Source organism: Sorex araneus, chromosome 2 (genome assembly GCF_027595985.1).
Source record: "Sorex araneus isolate mSorAra2 chromosome 2, mSorAra2.pri, whole genome shotgun sequence".
Classification (NCBI taxonomy): Eukaryota; Metazoa; Chordata; class Mammalia; order Eulipotyphla; family Soricidae; genus Sorex; species Sorex araneus.
The window spans coordinates 135,673,959-135,699,244 of NC_073303.1; the positions used below are offsets into that span (position 1 = coordinate 135,673,959).

Below are 25,286 nucleotides of genomic sequence, written 5' to 3' on the forward strand. Positions count from 1 at the left end.
CAGAAACACCAACGCCTAGTCTGGCTTCGGTAGCACAGACAGAACGTGACAAAAGAATAAGTTGTCGTTGCCACAGGACAGTTTTATGTCCTCTGGTTGTTGTCAGTGTCTCATCACTTATGCTGGGACTCTCCCCTGTCCTCACTTGCGTTCACCAATGGGAACCTCTCCCCAGGGACCATTTGGGATGCTGGGGATTGAACCTGGGTCAGCCATGTGCAAGGCAAACACCCTAACTGCTTGTATTTGAGTTAATCTTAGAAGTACATGTTACAAAATGCACAGTTGCACCGGCCCCTTGAAGGGCATCTCTGAGAAGGGCCGCTTTCCCGCAGGCTGCCAGTGCCCAGCCTTGTGGCTTCTGCCCCCGCCCCCCTTCCTAGGATCAAATAGGGGACCAAATCCTAGCTGCCTGGGTGCAGTGGGGAGCTAAGGCGGCCAAAGACAACCTTCGCCTTCTTGCAGCCCACTTCTGTGGTTCAGGTCAGTGGGCTTGGCCCCCACCCTCACTCGGAGCCCTGTGTGGGGCCGTTGGCCGGCTCCAGCTGCCCTCTCCCGATGGGCCAGCAGCGCCCCCCAGACCTGCCCGGCTGCTCGCGCATCCTGCTGCCTCCCGGCAGAAGTTGCCTCGGAGAGGAAGGGAAGAGGGTTTTGGCACTCTGCATCTGCTCCTGACTCCCCAAGACTCAGTCCTGTTCTCTGAATAGACCCTGCTCTTTCACACCCCCGTAGTTCTGTACCAGCAGTTTCCTTTGCCGGGAACATCGAGGCCTGTGAAGTCGCTCCCTGCTCTGTGCGAGTGTGCGCGATGCAGGGAGCATCACGGCCTGGGTGCGTGCTCGGCGCCCATGGGCCCGAGCGGGCGGGGGGGCCGGGCAACCCAGGACTCAGCACTGGCACTGAGCATGTGCTAGGCTGCAGCCCCACGATCACTGCATCATACAGTCCGGGCTGGGTTCTGTGCCCAGCTGGGTTCCCCCACCCGACCCTCCTTGCTGGGAGATTGGGGTTTTAAAGTGGCCTGTTGGAGCAATACCACTCTTGGGAATATATCCCGGAGAGGCAAACAGGTATAGTAGAGATGGCATCTGCATTTTTATGTTCATTGCAGCACTGTTTACAATGACCAGAGTCTGGGAAAAACCAGAGTGCCCCAAAACAGATGGCTGGTTAAAGAAACTCTGGTACATATACGCAATGGAATATGTACAGCTATGTAGCTGTCAGAAAACATGAAGTCATGAAATTTGCATGTAAATGGATCAACATGGAAAGTATCATGCTGAGTGAAATGAGTCAGAAAGAAAGAGACAGACATAGAAAGATTGCACTCATATGTGGAATATAATATAATTGAGAAGTACAAGTTGGCAGTGATGCAATTTCTGGCAGATATTTTTCTGGACTTAGTTACTAAAATACTAAAATACAGAAACCCAAAACCGTGAGGCCGCTAAGTGCAGTCACTCAACCTCATACGTCTTCATCCTCAGCAATGGAAAACAAATTATCAAATACTTCCTTTTCAGCAGGTCCGACTTTGGGGGGAGACTCTCCAAACAAAAATAGTGAGTTTTGTTGAAATATTGAATGCAATCAAAGTGAAAGTAAAGTGAAATTTATCAGTTACACAGGCGGGGGGTGGGGAGGGAGGCTAGGGGTGTGGGGGAACGGGGTGGAGCTATACTGTGATTCTTGGTGGTGGAATATGTGCACTGGTGAAGGGATGGGTATTCGAGTATTGTATAATAGAGACTTAAACCTGAAAACTCTAACTTCCCACATGGTGACTCAATAAAAAAAATTTTTTAAAATAATAAAAATAAAGTGGCCTGTTGGTAATAGAGCATCCTTGCTGGGGGTGGTACTGCCCCGCTCCGTGGCCCATCAGGAAGCAAGGCTGAGAAACCCAGCACAGCGTTGGGAGCACGCTGTGACAGGTCAGTTGCCTTCCCTGGGGGCGTCAGGGGCTGGACCCTGCCTGGGTGAGACACAAACTGTGCACGTACCGAGGAGGCTGTGTGGGTGCGTGGAGGGAGCTTGTTTCAGGGACAGTCACTGCAGGAAGTACTCTTCTTCCTCTCCCTTTCGTGCATGTTGAGAGCAAAGCACAAAGCAGAGTTTGGGATGAGGTGCACACATGCATGTGGCTTTCCTAGAGCATGCACTTACCCGAGGTTGTCACTAGGTGGCACCCTTGTACCTCGAACCAGATTTTTCTCCAAGAAAGTTTTAGGACTTGAGTGAGGTTGGTTAATAAAAATAGCAGCACACCAGTAGCTGAAACGGAAGAATCAGTAAGTTCATCTGAGAGGAGAGGTAGATACTTTTTGGTCCCTCTGATGAGTTGATTATTAATATTTAAGGTAATGAAAAGATAGAACTTCTCATTTTAACCTTGAAGCACATTGTCGTGTGTGTGTATGTGTGTGTGTGTGTGTATGTGTGTGTACACGTGTATTTCTCCGCCTCTCCTGCCTTATCCCCGGGCTGGTTATTTTACTCAGGGTCTTCTACATGCAAGGCAAATCTTTCCCACGATCTCTGTTTGCTTAATTAAAAGCTGGAGGCAGGGCTGTGAGGAAGCTTACCGGCGGGGCCCCGTAAGGCGTGCTGGAGCCTGGGTTGGCCCCTGCACTGTGCAGGACCCTGAAGATCACTGGGGCAGCCCCTGCACACTTTGGCTGCGACCCGCAAACCGAAAGGAAAACAAGGCTTGACCTAGACCATGTGTCCCAAGTTCTTTGCTGGAACCATTTGTGACCGCCTGAACTTGGTGAACCTTTGTTGATGCTATTGATTTGCCTCTAAAGCAAGAGCACTCAGATGCAGCTGGACATGCCACCCAGAGCTGAGAGGACTTTGCTTCACCAAAAGTCTCAGACTTTAATTCTTGGTTAGCCAAAGGGTTATTTGATTCACCGGGCTGGAGAGACAGCTCTCCGTACCAGGGACCACTGGGTGGCCCCCAGGTAATGATTTGATTGGTTGGGTTTTTTTTTAATTTTATTTTTTATTGAATCACTGAGGTACAGTTACAAAGTTTTCATATTTGATCCACCACCAAACCCCCGCATACCCCCCTCCTACTCCCCCTCTGCCTGTGTGGCAGACATTTTTCACTTTACTCTTTCCTTGCTTTGATTACATTCAATTTTCAACAGGGATCTCACTATCGTTATTTGGAGGTTTTCCTCAAACAGACATGTTGCATGGCATCAAAAGATTGTATGTTTTCATTTTTCAGAAAAGGTTGCTCGGTTCAGAGCTGTCCCAGTCCCGCATCCCGGAGCCGTGCTAGTTGCTGCTCATTGTCGCCAGGGCTCCATCTGGAGAAGGTGTACTGGCCATACCTCCTCCGTCTGGATGCCCGGTGTTGCTGGCCCGGTCTCAGGTCCGGAGCATTCTCCGGCCGCGTTGCTTACAGAACGCCCGGCTTCTTCTCTGTTGAATGTGGCAAGATGGTGCCGAGGGTGGGTCGAGGACATGACTTCCGGCAGCCGGGGCGACCTGGAGGCTGGGCTGGCACCGCCCCACTCCAGTGTGGAGGGCTTTTTCTCTCTTAAAAGTTTTCCCTCTACTATTTTTTTACAGGGTGTGGGGGTCGGGGGTGTCTCACACTTGTGGTGGCACTCACACCCTTACCGCACAGATTCCGCCCTGCGTGGTGGCACGGGCAGGGCGGGGACCCCAGGAGGCAGGGCTGCTGCTGCAGCTGCACTTGGCAGGAGTGTGCTGGGGCGAAGGCAGGCATCGCGCCTCCCCCAGGCCTGACGTAGGGCCCTGTGGCAGGAGCGATGCTGGAGTGAGGCACTAATAGAGGGCTAATAGAGGGCCGGGAGCATCTGTGTGACAGCGGCGTGCTCTGTAGAGGGTTCCGCACATCTCCCGGGGATGCTTCTCTTTTCCTTATCATTCATAGTGAACAGCAGGCTTATTTTTTTTTTAATTTACTTTGGCTTACATTACTATTAATAATGGTTTTTCGTAGACCCCGACACCTCCCTCTCCCCCAGCCCAGTTATGTGGATAAGTTCTCCCATTATTAAACATCGGTCTTTTTTTAATCCATATCTTTGTATAACTTGGGAACTCATTTATTTTTAACTCGGGAGGGTTTTTTTCTAACCCTCTTTTTTTTCTGGTGGCGTTGGGAATCAAATCCAAAGACTCACATGTACAAGGCAGGTGCTGTACCACCAGGCCACTCTGTGTGTGTGTGTGTGTGTCCCAGACACCTCTCCTTTTTATTTTGAAGAGTATCCTGTTGCATGCATTTGCCAGTTTATTTATCCAGCCACTGGTTTTCTGGGTTTTTTGGATCACACCCAGCGGTGCTCTGGGCCGACTCCTAGCTCTGTGCTTGGGCTCACTCCTGGCAGGCCGTGGAGGGCCACGTGGGGTGCTGGGCGTGGGACCCCAGCTGGCTGTGTGCTGTCTCTTTGTCAGCAGGAGCCGGAACTCCAGGGCGGCCTCCCAGGGCTGACTGAGGTGCTGGCTGACTCAGTGGCCCTGCCAGCAGTCGCAGGTTGGCTCTCTGGTCCTGGTTCGAGTCAGTCAGGCCGCCCCGCAGAGCTCTGAGGCTGTGAGTGCCTGAGTTCCCCCGGGTCAACCTTGCGCACGGCAGGCGCCTCAGCCTCTGTGCCTTCTCTCTAACCCGGAAGTGGTGTTTAGCCTGTGGGTTTTAGTCTTTCTCTTTTCTTTTTTTCCTTCCCTTTTGGGCTACCCTGGCTCTGCATTCAGGAATTACCGGGGACCATATGGGATGCTGGTAATTGAACCCGGGTCAGCCACATGCAAGGCAAGTGCCCTCCCCACTGTGCTATCTACACTGGCCCTGTAGCCTTTCTAATTTATGTACAGTCTTGTCACGTGTTTCATTTTTTGCTTCTTGGATGACAAATGTTATTGTATATATTTCATATATCTTATTTATCATCTGTTTATCTTGATGGGGTATCAAATATTTGATATCTGGTATTTGATATTATACCCGCTTTTTGTTTGTTTGGGGCCGTACCTGGTGGAGTTTTTGGATCTAGCCTGCTCTGTATTTGGGGGCTGCTCTGTTTGTTGCCTGGGGCCATCACTCCCAGCATGCCACAGGGAACCCTGTGGGGCCGAGGACTGAGCTTGGTGTCCTTCCTCTCTGTCTGTCTGTCTGTCTGTCTGTCTGTCTGTCTGTCTGTCTCTCTCTCTCTCTCTCTCTCTCTCTCTCTCTCTCTCTCTCTCTCTCTCTCTCTCTCTCCCCCCCACACACACACACATGTGTATGTACAGTATAGTTGTTATTGTTGTTGGTCCACACCCAGTGGTGTGATGTCCAGGAGTTGCTCCTGGTTCTGCACTCAAGAATCTCTCCCGGTGGTGCTTGGGGAGTGGTGCTTGGGGACCATATAGGCTGTAAGGGATCAGGGTAGACTGCATGCAAGGCAAACACCCTGTCCACTATACTCGCTCTCTGGCCGCTATAAAAAAATATTTTTTTTCTCAGTGAAAAATTTACTTAGAGAAATATGATGGCAGGCTGGAGGAGGGGGGAGAGAGAGGAGAGAGAGAGAGAGATTGAGAGAGAGATCCCTTAGGTGGTGCTCCAGGGACCACTGGGATGCCAGAGATTGGATCTGGGTTGGCTGTGTGTGCGCCCAGTGCCCTACCTGCCGTTCTAGTGCTCCCATCCCCATTTTAGGGTTCTTTGTCTTTGAGGTTTGCTTTGGTTTCTGGGTCACTCGGCGGTCCTCATTCCCCTGACCCCAAAAGAGCCCCCACTATGTCATCGGGCTACACTTGCATGTTACAGGGATGAAAGTGATACAGTGATACAGTGAAGGGCCAGAGTGATAGCACAGGGGGTCCGGTGCTTGTCCTTAATACCCTGGCTCTGGCCCACTCTAATGCTGCTTTCTGGGGTCTGCTCCCCGCCTTCCCCCAGTACCACTTTCCCCACGTGGGCGATGCCACATCCTACCCACAGGGGGCGCTGGAGTGACGGTGAAGGGCAGTGGTGGCGGTTGGTGCATGGCTGCCCGTCCCCGTCTCTCTGGGTCAGGAACTCAGGAGCAGCCCCGCCGGGTGGTTCCGGTCTGACATGGTCAAGCGTGACCACAGCTCAGGGTCTGGCTTGCAGGTGGCTCGTGTCAGGGGACCACAACCGATGCCAGTGATTGAATTGGGGTCACCGTATTAAGGACAAGCACCGGACCCCCTATGCTATCACTCTGGCCCTTCACTATATCACTGTATCACTTTCATCCCTGTAACATTCAAGTGTAGCCCGATGACATAGTGGGGGCTCTTTTGGGGTCAGGGGAATGAGGACCGTCATTGTTACTATTTTTTGCATATCGAGTATGCCACGGGTAGTTTGCCAGGCTCTGCTGACTCTGGCCCTTATTCTGATTTTTTGTAGCGTTAGGTATCACATTGTGTTCATGTTAGCTTCTATGGTTTTGATCCACAAAGTGACCTGGCATCAATTTATGACACTTCTGTTCTTCTCTCCACCCCATCCCCACCCAACAGCATCTGACTTTTCCCTACAATTATGTAGGGCTGGAGAGATAGCACAGTGGTAAGGCACTGGCTTTGCATGCAGCTGGTCCCGTTTGATCCTCAGTAGCCCAGATGGTCCCAGAATGATCCCTGAGTGCATGCGGGAGTAAGCTGTGGCACTGCCAGGCGTGGCCCCAAACCAAAGACAAAACAAAGTAATAATTTGTGTAAGGGGGAACGGGTTACCACCATTGCAATGCTTTTAAAAAAGATTGATTTATTAAAGAGTAACAAACTATGATAGTGACGTATCTCAGTAAACACTGTGTTTCTATCTGATAGTTCTTGACCCGGCATTGAATCTCCACATTTTTTCTCCATAAAGATGTTTTTAAGTAATGTGCATGGATACCACATGTTTGGTTGAAAAGGGAAGCAGATTATTTTTGTTTCTGTTTTTGAACAGAAAATACTATTATGTTTTTTTGAGACATGAACTCTTTTATAGGTGATTCAGAAGATTTCCAAATTTCACTGTCTTACTAGCCTTTATGATTTGAAACATTAGCCTTTTGAGATTTGAAAGCATCATTAGAATAGCTTTCTTTTGTTTTTGTTTTCATTTATTTATACTTGGGTTTTCTGGACCAAAGAACCTAGCGGTGCTTAGGGATTACTCCCGGCAGACTCAAGAGTACCAAGTATGGTGTAGGGGGTCAAACCCAGTGCCCTGCCCACTCTGTTTTCTCTCTGGCCGCTGTTTTGGGGTTTTGAGCGACATCTGGAGGTGCCTGGAGACTGCTCCTCACTCTGTGCTCAGGGTCACTCCCAGTATCTTGGGGAACCATGTAGTCCCAGGAATTGAACCCAGGCCTCTGCAGTCAAAGCAGGAGTGTGGTTCAGCCTTTTCTCTCTCTCTCTCTCTCTCTCTCTCTCTCTCTCTCTCTCTCTCTCTCTCTCTCTCTCTCTCTCTCTCTCTCTCACTCTCTCTCACTTTCTTGCTCTCTCTTGCTCTCTCTCACTCTCTCTCTCTCTCGGTCACACCCGGCAATGCTCAGGGGTTACTCCTGACTCTATACTCAGGAATTACTCCCTGCAGTGCTTGGGGGACCATATGGGATGCCGGGATTGAACCTGGGTCAGCTGCATGCAAGACAAACACCCTACCTGCTGTACCGTCACTCTGGCCCAAGTGATTCGGCCTTTGCATGTCTCCCTGGCTCCAAAATAGCTTCCTTTGTGGGGAGTGGGGCATACACCCAATGGTGCTCAGGGCTACTCCTGACTCAGTGTTTGGGGTCACACTGGAGGTACCCAGGGGACCGTGCAGTGCTAGGGATCAAACCCAAGACTTCTGTATGCAAAGCATGCACTTCATCTTAACCCAATAGCTTCTTTTTAAATGTTACCTAATCCTACACTCTGGTGTGCTTTGACCTCCTAAATCCAAGCTAATTCCCACTAGATACTGGGTTAATTTCCTCAACTGTAAAGGAATGTCTGAGTTGATTGTGTTTGGCTGTGCATGCTGGAATTCAGAGCTTCAACTCAGCAGGGCCTTCGTTTCCCCATATACTCGGGAATGTCTCTCTGCTTGCCATCGTCCGAATGGGATTGTCCTTTGCTCCCGTGGGTAGAGGACTGTTGGAAGTGTCACATGTCACCTCCAGGCAGAAGGGGCTTTCCAGCAGGGCGTTCACGAAACTCAGCTTACTTTGCCGTAATTCAGAGGGAGCATCCTCTGGCTGCAGGGGCCCCAAGGAAGCTCGGGCTGGTGCAGGGCACACTGCTGCCCCACGGGAGACTTGAGCGAACGCGGGACCCGTGCACAGGGAGTGACTGGCACAGAGTCTGGGTGATTCGAGCAGCCTCCAGGCAGCCCCCCGGCAGCAGGTGCTGGCACTGGATTCCAGTGTTAGCTTCTCGGGATTCTCCGAGTGGGCATGAGAGGCAGAGACACGGATTCCCGGTCATGAATCTCAGCAAGCACTTCAGGGGCCTTTGTCCTCCCCCCCAAGGTCCACGGAATTATGGAGATTGAAATAAGCTGTCATAACTGGTCACAGTTCAGAGTCCCCCACCCTCCAAAGAAGAATGTTGGCCACTGTGTGTGAAACCCATTACCGGGGGCCGAGAGGCAGCAGAGAGCAGAGGGCTGGCCTGACTCGGCTGCAGCAGCCACGCTCACCTTTGCAGGCCTCGGACCCTGCCGGGCAGCCCTGAGCACTGCCGGCCTGGCCCAGTCCTCGCCTCCGGCCCTGGTGGTGAGTGGCATCTGCGCCTCCGGTGCAGTGAGTGGTTCAGTGGCTTGGGAGGCCGCACTGCACGCCTAGCTGCGCAGGCCCTGTGTGACCCCAGGACCCCAGCCCTGCGCCACCGGGCCCTCGCACTGAGCCACTGGCCTGCACTGCCCTGCACCACTGGGTGGACAGCCCCCAGATTTTACCCGTTTAAAAATATTTTTAATTTACTTTGGTTTTGGGCTCTACCTGGTGGTGGTGCTCAGGGCTTCCTCCTGACTGCTCCATTCACTCCTGCAGGCCCATTGAGTGAAAAGCCTTATTTCTACTTTGTTTTTGTCTTTGCTTTGGGGCCACACAGCAGTGCTCAGGGGTGACTCCTGACTCTGTGCTCAGGACTAACTCCTGGCGGTGCTCTAGGGACCCTGTGGGATACCGGGGATCAACCCCAGGTCAGCATGTGCAGGCAAGCACCCTGCCTGCTGTGCTGTTGCCCCAGGCCTTATTTTGAAAGTAATCTGTGTGAAATTATTTCCTGCACATTTAAAACCTCGATCAGAGGGCCTGGAGAGTCCAGCACGCAGGGTATTTCCTTGCACGTGGCCAAACTGAGTCCAGTTTCCAGCACCCCACGGACCCCCAGCTGATGATCCCTGAGCACAGAGTCAGGAGGAAGCCCTCAGCACTTCAGGCGTGGCCCCCAAACAGACAAAATTCCCTCCAATACTAAATTCAAAGGCCTTTTGTGGGGGAGGGATGGGTGCTGAGGACAAGCCTTGGGTCACCTGTGTAAAGCCTCCTAGTCCGGCCGCCCAGAGCGATTGTTCTTACCAGGGTGCTGTATACTTATGTGCATATATAGTGTTTATATATAATGGATAACGATTTTAGGATTGTGGTGTTGCATTTTGGTTTTGGGTTTTTTTTTTGCTTTTTGGGTCACACCCAGCGATGCTCAGGGGTTACTCCTGGCTTTGCACTCAGGAACTACTCCTGGCGGTGCTTGGGGGACCATATGGGATGCCGGGGATCGAACCCGGGTCGGCCGCGTGCAAGGCAAACGCCCTACCCGCTGTGCTATCGCTCCGGCCCCTGGTGTTGCATTTTGGGATTGCATGAATAAATACATTCACTGAGATACCACTTGACATAAATTATTGGAAAACTTTAGATAAATAACTCCATTTCAACCATGAAAGGTAATAAAAGTTATGTAATTTTTATTATTCATAGCTGAATAATTTTAAAGTAATATTTCATAGTTTGACAGAGTTTGATTTTGATTTATCTTCTACCGAGAAACAAAGAGCTTTTCACTCAGGGCCTGGGCTCTCCTCGCTCTTCGGAGGCCACTTGTTTATTTTAGGGGATCACAGTTGTCATCAGATCAGAGAAATAGCGGGTGATTGATAGGAAAATAGAGCGTTTTTTACAGTGACCATTTAAAGTGCTGTGTAGGTGGGGTCTTTTTGTACCTGAACATTCATTTGCCTATCATTTTCATCCTGCAGATGTATTCCACCTCTTTAGTTAAATTTAGCCGAGGAATTGTTCGGTTCAGGTTATAATTGCTCTTTCTCCGCGCTTCACTTCCCAGCCCCTGCAATGCCTTGACAAGCCTCACTCCCGCTGTGAGGGTCTGTGAGGGCGCGTCGGCAGGCAGCTGCCGTGTTCTGCAGGCCTCCTTGTCGGGGCTGCCCGCACCTGCTGGGCCCTGCCCTGGCCAGGCCCTCGCTGGCCTCCCCCTCAGATGGCTCGCCCAGAGTGGGGGTCTGCCACCTCGAATGGTTCTCAGGACGTGGCGTGGTGGCTCAGGTTCAGGCAGCAAGGCTTTGCTGCAAGAGAGTAGTAGTGCATCTGTGTGTGTGCATGCATGTGTGCGTGTGCTTTGATTTGGGGGCCATACCTGCTGGTGCCAGGGGGCGTCACTCCTGGCGGGGCTCAGAGGACCATTTTGGCCCCAGAGCTTCCTTCTTGCCCGGGTCAGTTTTCCGAATAATATTTTGGCGTTCCAAGGGTTTAACCTGGGCTGGCTGCATGCAGAGTAAGTGTCCTCCAGCCCCTTTCCTTCAAGAGCACCAGATGTTATATAACGCTTCCCACTTAGTGCCACTTTCACATTACCAGCCTCTTAACATAAGTACAGCAGTGAAGTTCATTTTTATAAGAAAGGGGGGAATGCCCCTTAACTCTGCAGCTCCAGCAGGCCATTGTGTTATTTCATCTTTGCAGGGATGATCTATCTATATGCATATGGAATTTTAAAAATTATTTTTATCACCAGTGTCTGTTATTTGTATTCTTGGGTTTTTTTTTTCCTTTAATAGAATTGTTTTTATATAAATAATCTCCAGGGTGGTCTTTGGGTGGGGCTGGGTGATTCTCTCGAGGGGGCGCGGTGAGCAGGCTGGGAGGAGAGTGGCAGTGAGGAGTCTGCCATGCAGCCATGGACCCTCCCCGGCTTCAGAGCACCCCGCAGTGCTAGGGCTTGCTCCTGGCGGGGCTGGGGGTTGACCTGGGTCAGCCACATGCCGGGCCAGGGCCCTCTCTGCTGTCCCTCAGGTTTTAGAGTAGTATGTTGGCTTTCTAGAATCCTTTTCAAAGAAAACCCTCGGAAGTTTGTGCAGGGTTGGAGATGGTGTTTTTCTGCTCCGCGTGGGGTATTTTTCAGTAGTTCTTTTCGAGGGACAGAGAGATAGTAAGCGGGTTAGGGCATTCACTCGTGTTGCATCCCACTCGTGCCCACACCATCTTTGGGCCGAGGGACAGCACAGCCGTGAAGGGACTTGGGGCTGGCAGCCTCAAATCTGAGCTGCGCACCATCTCCCGGGGGTGAACTGCCCCAGCTCAGCCTTCATGATGCCGCAGGCACTCCACGTGCCTCCTGCCCAGGCAGGTGAGACATCCCCAGCTCCAGCTGGTGCCAGGCCTGTACTGGCTCGGCTGTGTGGCGCCACACACAGGTTGTGGTCCCTCCCGCCTGGTAGCAGCGACCGTAGGACCTCGCTGGCCACTCTCTAGCTTTGTTTCAGCTCAGCCTGCAGAGTCCCCGACAGCCACCCTCCTCCTGAGGCCACTCTTCGGCCTGGCCCTTCTTGCTCAGTGCTTTTGGTGGCTCGCTTGAATTAGGGACGCTTGACAGGGACGCTGACCCTCAGACAGGAGGGCCTGGCCTCCACCCCGAGATAGCTCTTCTCACTTGTCCCTCTCGCTCTTGCCGTGGCAGATGAGCTTCATTAAGGAAAATCAATCGGTGGCAGTTTTGAGGAGAAAATTCAGACCTGAGGACAAGTCACAGTAGTCTATAATTGTGAGTGTGCGTGCGTGCGTGTGTGTGTGTGTGTGCGCGCGTGCGCGTGTCTTGCCCCATGGAACCTTTATGCACATGAAAAATGCCCTCTGTCACTGAACTGCTGCCGTGATTTAAACACAAGGGCCAGTGCTTCTCGTTGCTTTATCCAGCCTTTTCTTCTCTCAGAACGAGAGCCGTGATCTTCTGACCCGGCCAGGCCCAGATGCAGTCCTGGTGGGCCCTGATTCTCTCGCACACTCATCCGCAGGGAGTGTGCTGCTTTTGTTTTTATCCTGAACTCGTGCATGCTGCTGTGTGATGTGGCTCCATCACTGTCTTTCTTCTTTGTAGTGCTCACTTGGGTCTTCTTTTGGCTGTTGCCTCTTTACGTTGTGGCTGACGTGCCCTCGAGTCATCTTTGATGACTTCTTCCTTTGCCGGGAGGGGCTTCCAAAGCAGTCCTGGAGTTGGGTAACACTCGGGATGAGGAGCTTCCTCCCTGGCCCAGAATGGCCTCGGTTTGGGGCCCACGTCTGTGTTCAGAGGCTGCATGTACCTGTTCTGTGCTCAGAAGTGACCCCTGAATGGGTACCGAGGGATCACGTGTTGTACTGGGGATTCAAACCGGGGCCGCAGCTGTGTGCAAGGCAAGCACCGTGACCCCTGTTCTGCTCTGCCTCAAGCCCTTGGTTTTTTGATATGAAAAGTTGTTTAACATTTCTCTTGCATTTGCTGATGTTTTTAATTACTATGCGACATTTTATTGAGTGTGCTGTACTATTATGTGTCCCTTAATGGAAAATGTTTAGGTAGTTCTCATTTTAAATTTTTTTTTTTTTTTTGGTTTTTGGTTTTTGGGTCACACCCGGTGGTGCACAGGGGTCTCTCCTGGCTCATGCACTCAGGAATTACTCCTGGTGGTGCTCAGGGGACCATATGGGATACTGGGATTCGAACCTGGGTCGGCAAACACTGACCCACTGTGCTATTGCTCCAGCCCCTCATTTTAAGATTTTATTAGCACATTATGAGCTGATGTGTAGAGTTTTTGTCTTGGGGGTATGCCCTTTACTTATGTTTTCATCTACGATTCCTAATCCAAAGAATATGGATTTTTATTTGTTCAAACTCAGGGCTGCTGGGTCTGGGGAACGGTTGTCCCTGTAAATGCCGTGGGCACTGTGTGATTTGGGGGATAGAACCTGAGCCCTGCGTGCACCGCCTGGTCTGGCCTGTTGAGCGCACTCTCCAGCCCCAGGATCTTGGTGTCTTAAAGGACAGAGTGATTTCTGCTTGCTTTGAATATTGGCCTTTATCATATAGCTTATAAATAGTGTAATTAATTCCTAGTTACGTACTGACCAATAATTAGCCTTCTTAGAGAATAACCACAAACTTTTAAATATCAGTATTAGTTTTTCCTATATTTGTCTGTGTAAGCTTTGTAATTCATGGTTAACCTCTCTCAGACCTCTCTTTGTTCATTGTTCTGTGAATTGATCTCCTAGACTTTCTAGTGCTGACGTTTAAGATCTTAATCACTAATTACTGTATTTAAATAGCCCTTATTCCTTCTCTTTTAAATAAAGAATCTCCTCCATGGAACTCTTCTTTTTATAACCTTCTAGTAAAGTTAAACTTCATCTTCGGTCTTACTTCCCTATCATGTGGTTTGGTAAAACTCTGAAAACATGGTTGTTTAGCAGAAGTTTATTGTTTTGTTTGTTTGTTTGTTTGTTTGTTTGTTTTTTTCTTTTTGGGTCACACCTGGCAATGCACAGGGGTTACTCCTGGCTCTGCACTCAGGAATTACCCCTGGCGGTGCTCAGGGGACCATATGGGATGCTGGGAATCGAACCCAGGTTGGCTGCGTGCAAGGCAAACGCCCTACCCCCTGGGCTACCACTCCAGCCCCAGAAGCTTATTGGTTTGCTCAAGTGAAATCCTGTTATTCCTTTTGTCAAGTCTTAAGGTAATGACTCTACTCTCTAAACTTTATCTTTAGATCCTATGTTACTGACATCAAGTAAGTAACCGTTGAATTGGGTTCAGCCTTTTAAAACAGCTTTACATAAGAGTTTTCAGAAGTACATTGAGATCAAATTTAATAGCATTTTAAAATAGATACTGTAAACATGTTTTTCATTCAATTTTCTGGATAGTTATATATTGTTAACATAAGTTTGAAAAAAGTGACTGTAAATACTACTGTAAAGTGACTGTTAAAACTACTGTTCCTGGATCGAGCAGACACCATTGGGCTACACTAGCACGTGACAGGAACAAATGGAGACGTTACTGGCGCCTGCTCAAGCAAATCAATGAGCAATGGGATGATAAGTGATACAAGTGAAGTATAATATTTCAATTTTCAATTTTATTTGGACCTGACAGTTCTACTAAATCTCTCCCTTCCTTTATGTATTTTAAAAGCTTATGATGTGGGACTGGAGCAATAGTACAGCGGGTAGGGCATTTGCCTAGCAGGTGGCCAACCTGGGTTCAATCCCCAGCATCCCATGTGGTCTCTGAGCACCACTAGGAGTAATTCCTAAGTTTAGAGCCAGAAGGAACCCCTGAGCATCACCGAATGTGACCCAAAAAGAAAAACAAGACTTATGGCATAGTCTCTGGTGTGGGCATCTCTGTGCCAAGGTCGCAGTGAGCAGTTTGGAGGTCTAAAACACCTTGAATTCTGTGATTAGTAAAAATAATCAGATGACTATCCAAAGATATAATAGGAATTAAGGTGCATGTTTTACACGTAGCTGACTCCGGATCGATCCTGGCACCCCTCGATCCCCTGAGTGTTGCCGAGCATCGCACTAGAATCGCCCACACCCTGCCGGAGTGGCCATAACCCTCACTACAGGGCCCGAGCAGACCACGTCCTCCTGCCCCGGAGTTGAACCATCAATCCAGTTGGTCAGGAATTGCCAGGAGGGGGTGGTGATTGAGTAAGTGGCAAATTAATTTGATTTAAATTAATGAGATAAATTTGATGACAGTTTGCTGTTAAAACCAGAACTAAAGCAGAGGGATTCCATGACTTATAATGGACTCATTTTATCATCTTAGAGAATACATCTTATGGTTTTCTATTTTTATCTTTTTCAAAATGTGACACTCTTACATGTCCAGAAAACTTGGAAATCACATTTTTTCTGCCTATATTTTGTTCTCATTTAGACTTTTAGTAACTTTATCCTAAAGAGGTAGTACACCAAAAGTAAAGAAATGAAAAGCTCTTGGGAAGCTCTGAAACATCATGCCTATGAGACCCTCTCTTGAAGCCAGTTTATTGCTACTTTTTACATGAAAGAACCTTAGGTCAGGGTCAGAGAGATGGTACAGTGGGTAAGGCACACATAGTTGCCTCACACATAGTTGGCTGGTTTGGGCCCTACCCCCAGCACCACCAGGAGTGATCCCTTAGCACAGAGCCAAGTGGGGTCCAAAAACCAAAAACGAAAGGAAAAGAACCTCAATTAAGTGGAAGAGCACACTGCTAGTGGAAGACACTTTTAATAATTATTATTATTACTGCTGCCCATCTGAAACACACAACAACAACAAACCCAGAGACAAAAACTGTAAGGAACATCTAGTAAATCAGAAACTGCTATGGTCATCCAGGCAGTCCACCAGCATAAGGACCCAGCTTGGAAGACTGAGCCCGAAGCTCGTTTCTCTCGTGAACCGTGCGTCATGTCATGCCTGCCGGTGGTTCTGTTTCAGGCTGTTGGTTCTGAGGCAGGGTGTAGCGTTCTGCCTGAGCAGTGTGTGGGCCCTTCTCCCCTCCATTCAAGAATTTCTCCTGTGGTTTGAAAATGTCCTTATGAACTTTTCCTAATTTTGATGAGGAATATAGTTCCACTCCAGGGGATTTGAGTGTGGGAGGAGAGCAACATTCATGGGACACATTTGGAATTTGCTTTTATGTTTTAATCTACGGAGACTCTTTCCTCCAGATTTTAGGGAACATCGATGAACCATGCCGTATCTATCCATGGACTTCCTCTGAAAGTAACATTGCTGGGGCTGAAGCGATAGCACAGCGGGTAGGGCCTTGCACGCGACCGACCCGGGTTCGATCCCCGGCATCCCATATGGTTCCCTCAGCACCGCCAGGAGTAATCCCTGAGTGCAAAGCCAGGAGTAAACCCTGAGCATTGCCAGGTGTGACCCAAAAAGCAAAAAAAAATTAAAAAAAAAAAGAAGAAAGAAAGTAACATTGCCTACGTGGGCACAGAATTCCAAAGAGAAACACCTTAAATCGTTCAAGGACAGTTGGTGTGACTCAGTGAGTATGGCAGGTCACTGTTCCCTCCAGTGTCGCTGGCATGGATCACCCCTTCACCTGATTGCTAGAGGGGATAGTTGGCTCTCTTTGAAGACAGCACAAAAATTTTTTGAACAGGACTTTTGAACAGAAAAATCACCCTCAGTGATGGCCAGTAGCCGTCTCAGGGACACGCCTCATTCTCGAGTGACGGGCTGGGGTTGGGCTGTCCTTTCCTCTCTGAGCTGCTCTGTGGCACGGGCCCGATGCCTTCCGAGAGTACATCTGTATTTCAGTCCTGTTGGTCACTTGAGGGGAAACTTTTCGTTCAAGCCGGTGTGTCTCCCCACTGCCAACGTGTGAAATACTATTGGGCTTGACTTCTCGTGTTTCTCCCTGTTTGCCTGTTCCAGTTTCATGAAAAGTAAGCATGAGTGCACTTAGTTACACTAGGCTTTTCAGCGCAGAGAAACCAGCCTCTTTCAGTTGAATACACTTTTCAGAAAGGCCAACCTCAAATCTAGAGCTTATTTAGATGCTGTGATTTTGTTACTGATTTCAACCCAAGAAATCAGTTCCATTGTCGAGGCTCGGTAACCTCAGCGAGGTCGTGTGGAATATCTGGAAAATTGCCTTCTGCAGCCTCAGAGGCCCGGGCAATTTTCTTTTTGGAGGAAATAAGAAAAGTGACTCACCCTACTGTCCATCTATTTGAAAGCCAATCATCTTCTTTTACTCCCTCACTCCCTCTCCTCTCTTCATTTTGACCAAATATTTCCTGTTTACCTAAGATCAGCTTGTTCTAAGAGAAAGTATTTAAGAAAATTCCTGCTTTAAGATTAGAATTAGTTCAATTTCAAAACTATCATTTTTCTGGTGCCAAGTATTTAATACCTGGTTAAGAATATTATATTTCAATAAAAGAAAGTAAAAGTAGATGGAAGACTCAAGGTATTTTGCTCATACTGCACATCATGAAGCATTTTTCAACATGCTAGCTAAATTATTTACTAAAAGATTCGAGGTTTAACAAAATGAAAAATGTAGATGAGAAATACATTAACTTTAATTCCATTTTTTGTGCTCCTTTTATTTATTTAAATTTTTTATGGTGCTGGGGATCAAGTCCAGACCTCACAACATATGCAAGACAAATGCTTCCCCACTGAGCTACATCCCTGCCCCCTGGGGAGTGTAATTTATTTCTATTAAGACTTAATATTTAAGACAGGCAGGACTAGCACGATTGTCCAGTGGGTAGGGCATTTGCCTTTTACACCACTGACCCGGGATTGATTCCCAGCATCCCATATGGTCCCTGGTGCACTGTAGGAGTAACTTCTGAGTGCAGAGCCAGGAGTAAGACCTGAGCATCGCTGAGTGTGACTCCAAGCCCCTCCCCACGCAACAAAGTCACCAACATCCCTTGGTTTTATATAGAAAATTGGTATTGTCCCACTTTTTTCCAACTCTTCTTGCCCAAATCCAGTTTTAAAATCATTTTACTCTTTATTATAATTTGTAAGATTTGTAAATTACAAATTTATAAGTTTGTAATTTACACTGTGTCCTCCCTGTTGTTCCCATCATTGTCTGGTGTTAGTGCTGTATCTGAATGAATTCACTGCCACTTACTGGACCTTCTTAGTAAGTTCATTCATTCCTGAGTTCTTTCTTCTGCTTTGTTTCTTATTTGGCCAGATTTCTGTTCCTGAGGTTGATCTCTTAGGGCTTCTATTCCAGACTGTATCCTATTTAGAAGTGCCTACCTCTTGCCTGAGAACAACTTCCTGGCTGAGTGCAGCACTTGAGAGGACACCGTCCTTCCCTGGGTCTTTTGGTGTTGCTTTATTGTCCTCTGCATTGGCTGTGCTGACTGTGTGTATGTGTGTCTCCGTGTGTGATCAGGCCCAGAGCAGGGATTACACCCCATCATCCCTCTGATTCTACATAGAGCAAGTTCTGCCAAGCTACACCTTGGCTTCCCCTACACACACACACACACACACACACACACACACACACACACACACACACACACACACTTTGCCACCAGTCCCTCTGTTTAAAGTCATGCTCACTAAACATTTTGCTTTTCAGACCATCATAGTCCCAAATGATGGTCTATAGTATATCATAATAAGACAAGTCAGTTATCTTTAAAGTTGAACCTCTATTAGAAATAAATAAATTGACATTTTGGTTATTAGCAAATCTCTTGCCATTGATTAGGGTGAGTCTGTTTTCCAGGAGCCTGATTTTTGCTTTAGAACAAGTTGATTTTTGAAGTTGACTAGATCCTGGATCTGTCGCACCCCTCCTAATACCACAGCGATATTAAGCATTGCACAAACCATTACTGATCTGGTCCCCTGTTCCCTGGCAAAGAGGAAAGAACAGAAATGGAAGGAAAGTATTTCATGTATTTCAAAACGGAAAGACAGTGTCCTCTCAAGTGCTGCACTCAGCCAGGAAGTTGTTCTCAGGCAAGAGGTAGGCACTTCTAAATATTTCAGTATTTCAAGCTGATCTTTGAATTGAAAAGCAGGAAGGGGCTTGGTCTAGTGGTTAATAAGCAGCAAGTGTTGATTACTAGTCTTTTTCAGTTTTTCTTGTATTATGATTTGACTAAACACATTAACTTAGCATTTGAATCACCAAATGGCTTCTAAGCAGTATTACATATTATGTCACTAGATTTTTGTGCTTTATTTCTATGTTTATTTGTATGACAGCTTTGTTCACCTACAATTAACATTTTATATAATGTGACACATGTACAATTAATATTTCCACTTAAAAGTGTACCATTCAACATTTACAGAATTTTCAACTGTCACCACCTTCAATTTTAAAATAATTTTCTTGCCCTAAAAAGAGGCCTCATACCCATTAGCAGTCACTCCCAGTTTCACTCCTAATCTTCACAAGAAACACCTGTTCTACTTTCTGTCTCTGTAGTTTTGCCTGTTCTAATACTTTAATGTAAATGAAAGCAGGGCCTGAGACATAGTACAGCGGGGAGGGCACTTACCTTGTACACGGCCAGCCCAGGTTCAATCCCTGGCATCCATCTGGTCCCCGGAGCACCACCAGAAGTGATTCCTGAGTGCAGAGCCAGGAGTAAGCCCCAAAACTAGGTGGGGGATATATTTTATAGATAGATAAATATAGATATATGCATGTGTATGTATGTACATATATATTAAATATGTATGTACATATATATGTGTACACATATATGTTAAATCATCCATGCCTTTTTCACTGACTTCTTTACTCAGCATCATATTTTAAGTTTGTAGCACATATTTGTTTACAATTTGTAGCTTTATTTTTTTTTTATTTTTTAAAAACTTAATTGAGGAGCTAACGCAGTAGCACAGCGGGTAGGGCGTTTGCCTTGCACGCAGCTGACCCGGGTTCAATTCCCAACATTCCATATGGTCCCTGAGCATCGCCAGGGGTAATTCCTGAGTGCAGAGCCAGGAGTAACCCCTGAGCATTGCCGGGTGTGACCTAAAAAGGAAAAAAAAAAAGTTAATTGAAACAGTATTGTTTATAAAGTTGTTCATAATATAGTTGTTTCAGGCATTCAGTATTCCAGCCCCAATCCCACCACCAGTGTGACCTTCCTCCACTACTCTCCTCAGTTTCCCACCCTCCCCCCTTAACAGGCACAAAATAATTCATTTTATATTGATTGTTACAACAAAATGGTGAACAGAATTATGGCAAAAAAGTAGTTCATTTTTTTAAAAAATTGTGGAAATCTCTGACTGCCAAATGCATAAGTTAGAGATATAACAACTTTCCACAATTTTTTTTAAATGGAGTTGTTATATCTCGACTGGAGTGATAGCACAGCAGGTAGAGTATTTGTCTTGCACGTTGGTCGACCCGGGTTCGATTCCTCCGCCCCTCTCGGAGAGCCCGGCAAGCTACTGACAGTATCTCGCCCGCACGGCAGAGCCTGGCAAGCTACCCGTGGTGTATTCAATATGCCAAAAAACAGTAACAACAAGTCTCACAATGGAGACATTACTGGTGCCCACTCGAGCATATTGATGAGCAACGGGAGACAGTGCTATAGTGCCATATCTCACGTGGGGCTATTGAAGCCATTGTCCAAAGGTTTCTCTGAGCCATTGGCTGCTGGTCCATGAGCGTCTGTGTTACCATCTATTTATTGAGCTAGTTGGTTTCTTTCCCGTCTCATTTGCTGCGCTTCTGTTGACTGTGGGTGTGGGATTTGGAGCCATCTCCAGGGGCCCCAGGTCTGCCTGGCCAAGTCTTGAGGCTGTGAGGTGGGGTGTGTCCCTGGCAGGGGTGCAGCTGTGGGGCCCTCCTCACACTCCTGGCATTCCTGCTCTTCACTGTGACTGCGCCACATTCCATTCGTTCAGTGTCTGTGGGTGGGTATTTTAATCTCACCCACTTTGTGGCAAATGCGGATCTCTGTGGGCCCACTGGGTTTGTGTGCATGGGTATCTTAAGGTGAGTCTTCAGCATTTCGAGGCCACGACAGACTTTCCTAGAGCAGCTGCACCCTCGCTCATCCCCTCAGCAGTGCATCTGGTTCTGGTCTCCCCCCAAGCTGTGGTTGTGGTCTGCCTCGTTAGTTTCAAGTGACACAGGGTGAAGTAGATCTCATTAGGGTCGCTTTGGCTTGGGTTTGGGGCCAGACCCAGCAGTGCCCAGGGCTTCCTCCTGTGCTGAGCTTGGGGGCCTCATGGGTTGCGGTGAATGAACACGCAGAGGAAAGCACCCTGCCCGCTCTCCTGTGGCTGGCTCCTTACCAGGGTTTTGATGTGCATTCCTTGGATATTTAGCATCTTTGTTGAGTGCTTATCATCAGAAGCATGTTTTCTTTGGAGAAATGTCTTTTTAAAAAGCCTTTGCCTGTTTAAAAAAATGGTCACATTTGATTATTGATTTTATTTATATATTTCGTCACTTTATAATGAATTGTGCATATTATTTACAAAATACTATATAAATTTTGGGGGAGCAGAGGGAGCACATCTGGCAGCTCTCAGGAGTTACTCCTGGCTCTGCACTTATAGGCATAACCCCTGGCCATGCTAGGGGACCATATGGGATGCCAGAAATTGAACCTGGATCAGCTGTGTGCAAAGCAAATGCCTACTTGCTGTCGCATTGCTCCGGTCCAACAAACAATACATATTAATAATAATTTAGTATATAAAAATTATACAGAATGTCTAGTACAAAATTATATAGAATGATTATATACATAATATTTTAATATATTTTATTATTATACATAATATGTTTTGAACAAATGTGAATATTTTCATTATGTGAATGTATTCATAGAATTGGCCCTTTGTTGTGTGTCTTATTATTTGAGTACTGTATATTGTATTCTTTGGAAGTGTTTGCTCCCATCTTTAGGAGTTTTTTATTTCACTTAGTTGACAGTATCCTGGGGCTGAAGTGGTAGTACAGCAGTAGGGGCGTTTGCCTTGCACGCAGCCAACCCAGGTTCAATCCCCGGCATCCCATATGGTCCCCCAGCCAGGAGTAATTCCTGAGTGCATGAACCAGATGAACCAGGAGTAACCCCTGAGCATCACTGGATGTGACCCAAAAAGCAAAAAAAAAAAAAAAAAAAAAAAAGTTGATGGTATCCTTTCAAGAAAATAAGCTTTTAGTTTGGGAAAATTCAGTTCATTTTTTCTTGTACTTTTAGTGTCATATCTAATAAACTACAATGTTTTGCATTTGTTTTCTTCCAAGAGTTTTCTAGTGTAAGTTGTAATACAAAGAGAAAATGCTGTTTACAGATAATGGATTACTGAGTTAAGAAAGGCAGGGAATTTATATAATGGTGGTGGCTTCTCTCAAAATAGCAGTTGTGGTTGCAGAAATTGAAGAGAGAGGGCAGAGAAATGTTAACTTAAAGAACTTGATAATTCTGTAGAATAATAAAAGAAATGTAATATTACAGACTGAGGACACGGAGAGAATGCTGGAGTACTGTGAGCAATGCACCAGTGCTCAGTGCTGTGGGCAGGTGGAAAGAAACGGCCTCTGAAGAAATGCAGTGAACTTTAGCCTCGCCTGCCTAACCATTAGATGCTATAAAAGAGCTGGTGTCCAGCAGGTCCCAACTTTGATTTGATGTCAATAGGGTTGAGTTAGACCTTTCACAATTGCTTGTTCTTTTTGGAGACCCATATTCTTGAGTGAATCAGAAGATTAAGTGGTAGTCTCATTTGCTCTGTCTACATGATGACTCTAAGACGCATTGCATTTAATTGGTGACTTTTTAAAAAAAAAACTTAAAGGATACATAGGTACATGTGATTATTATAAATTTTTATTCATATTAATCTTAATCTTAATAGTGTTGTTTTAAGGGGGAAGGATTCCAGTATTAAATACGTAGGTAATATAGATATCTTGGCTTGAATTTGAATGTTCAGAACATTTTTCACCTGTCAAAACTTAGTGTGGTCCCTTTATTTACCCACCCTAACATTTCTTTCAGGGATCGTCCCATCTTCTGTCGTCCTGACTTCATTCCAGGTTATGTCAAGAGTTTTTCTAATATGGGCAGTGACACATAGCGTCAAAGAGGTAAGCATTTACCTGGACTAGTAGATCAGCATCACTACACAGCTCATTTCTTTCCTTCTGACATCAGTGTGATGGGAAAAAGGGGTTTCAGGACACACCAATACAGCCCAGCTGCTGTTCACAGGCCCTTAAGGAATTGGGTTGCCAGACGGGAAGTTTAGCCTTCTACCCCCTTGCGTGAGCACGTGCACCACACACACACTCCCCCAAATATGCAGTGTTGAAAGAGAAAATTGATCAGTTCAGTGATAAAGCCTAGAAATCTTTGTTTCCACGAGGATTATTTGAATAATGCAGGTATGGTCTACAACTCGGAGTTTTCTCATGCCTTGATCTCCTAGATGTCTTCAGCCCAGTAGCAGGATTGGCTGGGGGAGGGGTGTGGCATTCATTCATCCCCAGAGCACTCAGATCTTTGGGGAACTGGGAGAAACAGGCCCCACCGGGGTTCATGGACTTGCCAAATGGGTTGAGCCCCCTGCTTTGGGAAGTGTGTGCTCTGGGCTGGTGGACGCATAGAGGGCCCGTGGACACTCACTGTGAGCACCGGGCTGGGGAGAGTCACCACCGCAGGTGAATCCACAGCTCAGCTCGCATTTTCCAGTATTGAGGAAGGTGGTCATGTTCTGGTGGGATTTTTGCTTTTCAAGTCACTTATTTCTAGCGGATGTCACCGAGAGGGAGAAGTCTCCGCCTGGGAAGACTGACCTGCCAACAACATTCCGAGGGGCTTGTGAAGTGAGCATCTCAGCAGCAGCATCCCAGATTGTCTTTGTCTTCCTAAATCCCTGCCAAAACATTATCTTTTGGGGCACTGAGGGTTGTTTGTTTAATTTTAATAGGCCTGTAATTTACATACAGAAAAATGCACATAGGTAATGAATTTTTAATTAAGCTGACATTCTTATGTTCAAAAAAACAGTTTGAAGATTCACAGGAATTTGTTAAGTTTTCTCAGTCCTTAAAGATTTCTTTACTTTCTACTTTTTTTTTTTTTTCAATTTTTGGGATGTGCCTTACTTGCACTCAGGGATAACTCCTCATGAGACTCAGGGGACCATATGGGATGCCAGGGATCAAACCCAGTGAGCTCCATGCAAGGCAGATGCCCTCACTGCTGTACTGTCACTCTCTGACCTGATGTCTGTGATTTTTAAGCAGGAAGGATGTAAAACAATCATGTGGCTTTAAAATTTTTGGTTGTTGTTTGTTTTTGTTGTGGGGTTTTGGGTGGTTTTGTTTTGGTTTATTTGTTTTTGTTTTTGTTTTGTCTTTGGGCCACCCCGGCAATGCTCAGGGACTACTCCTGGCTCTGCACTCAGGAATTACTCCTGTGGATGCCCAGGGGACCATACAGGCACACCAGGATCGAACCCAGGTCAGCTGCATGCAAGGCAAACACCTTACCCACTGTACTATCTTTCTAGCCCCAACAGCCATGTAACTTTTATGTGATCACTCTTTAGAATAGTTACATTCCTTTAAAAGAATAGTTAAAGAAAAGCAAGAATCCCTAATACAACACATCACCCCATTGTTTTCACTATTAATTGGCTATGAAACAAGAAAAAGAGGTTTCATTATACCATCTAGCCTCTTCTTCAATTTCAAAGTTATTCTACAAAAATGTTTAAGCTATGTTCTTTCCTTTGCTTTTGCTTATATTCTTTTTCATTTTAACCTGCTACGCAGTTTTAACTCCCAAAAGTCTCAAGTGAGACTTTCTCTTTTTTCTTTTTCCTGAGCAACTCATTTACATTCTGAAATAGGTATTATGGGCTTTCAGTAATTAAATTACAAGTCCATGAAGATAGAACATTGTCAGCTGTGGAAGCCTTAATTGCTTTGCCAAAGCCACTATTTGTTGCCCAGGTGCTGACACTCCGCCTGATGGATTCCTCCCGGCCGCTGCTGCTCTTCTCTGCCCTGATGTCGCCTCTGCCTGTTACTTGTTCTGTCAGAGGCAGTGGATAGACACACCCATCTTCAAGGCGTGCAATTCTGTTAGCCATTTCGCTGTTAGCAATATTTGTCAGGATTTCTTAGACAGGTCATTAAGACTGGCTGGCTTAAAAGCTCTTATCTGTCTCTTTGGATTCTAGGGACGTGGTCCTGGCCACTGTGCCCAGTACAGGCCACCTGGCAGACGCACAGACTTGCCATTTATTAGGTGGTTTCATGTACAGTGTCAGATTTGAGCTTTACATTAATCAATAGACTTGTTGTATTTGCATATCCACACCTTTTCTCTGCATAAGAAAATTCAATATTTCTGCAAACGTTATCATACATTTCTCAAAAAAAGTTGTGCCATGTTTTCACTGTCTCAAAAAAAATCTTTGGTTTTTCTGGCCGTGCCCAATGGTATTTGCTG

The 25,286-nt window shown here is 46.9% G+C and overlaps 1 protein-coding gene across 1 annotated transcript in view; it reads left to right on the forward strand.

Annotated features, from left to right (window-relative positions):
- HACD2 (3-hydroxyacyl-CoA dehydratase 2) overlaps window positions 1-25,286 on the forward strand; it is an 81,811-nt gene that overhangs the window by 25,718 nt on the left and 30,807 nt on the right. The window contains exon 4 of the mRNA XM_055128382.1: window positions 22,824-22,912. Coding sequence (XP_054984357.1) covers window positions 22,824-22,912 — 89 coding nt within the window. The remainder of the gene's footprint in view (window positions 1-22,823; window positions 22,913-25,286) is intronic.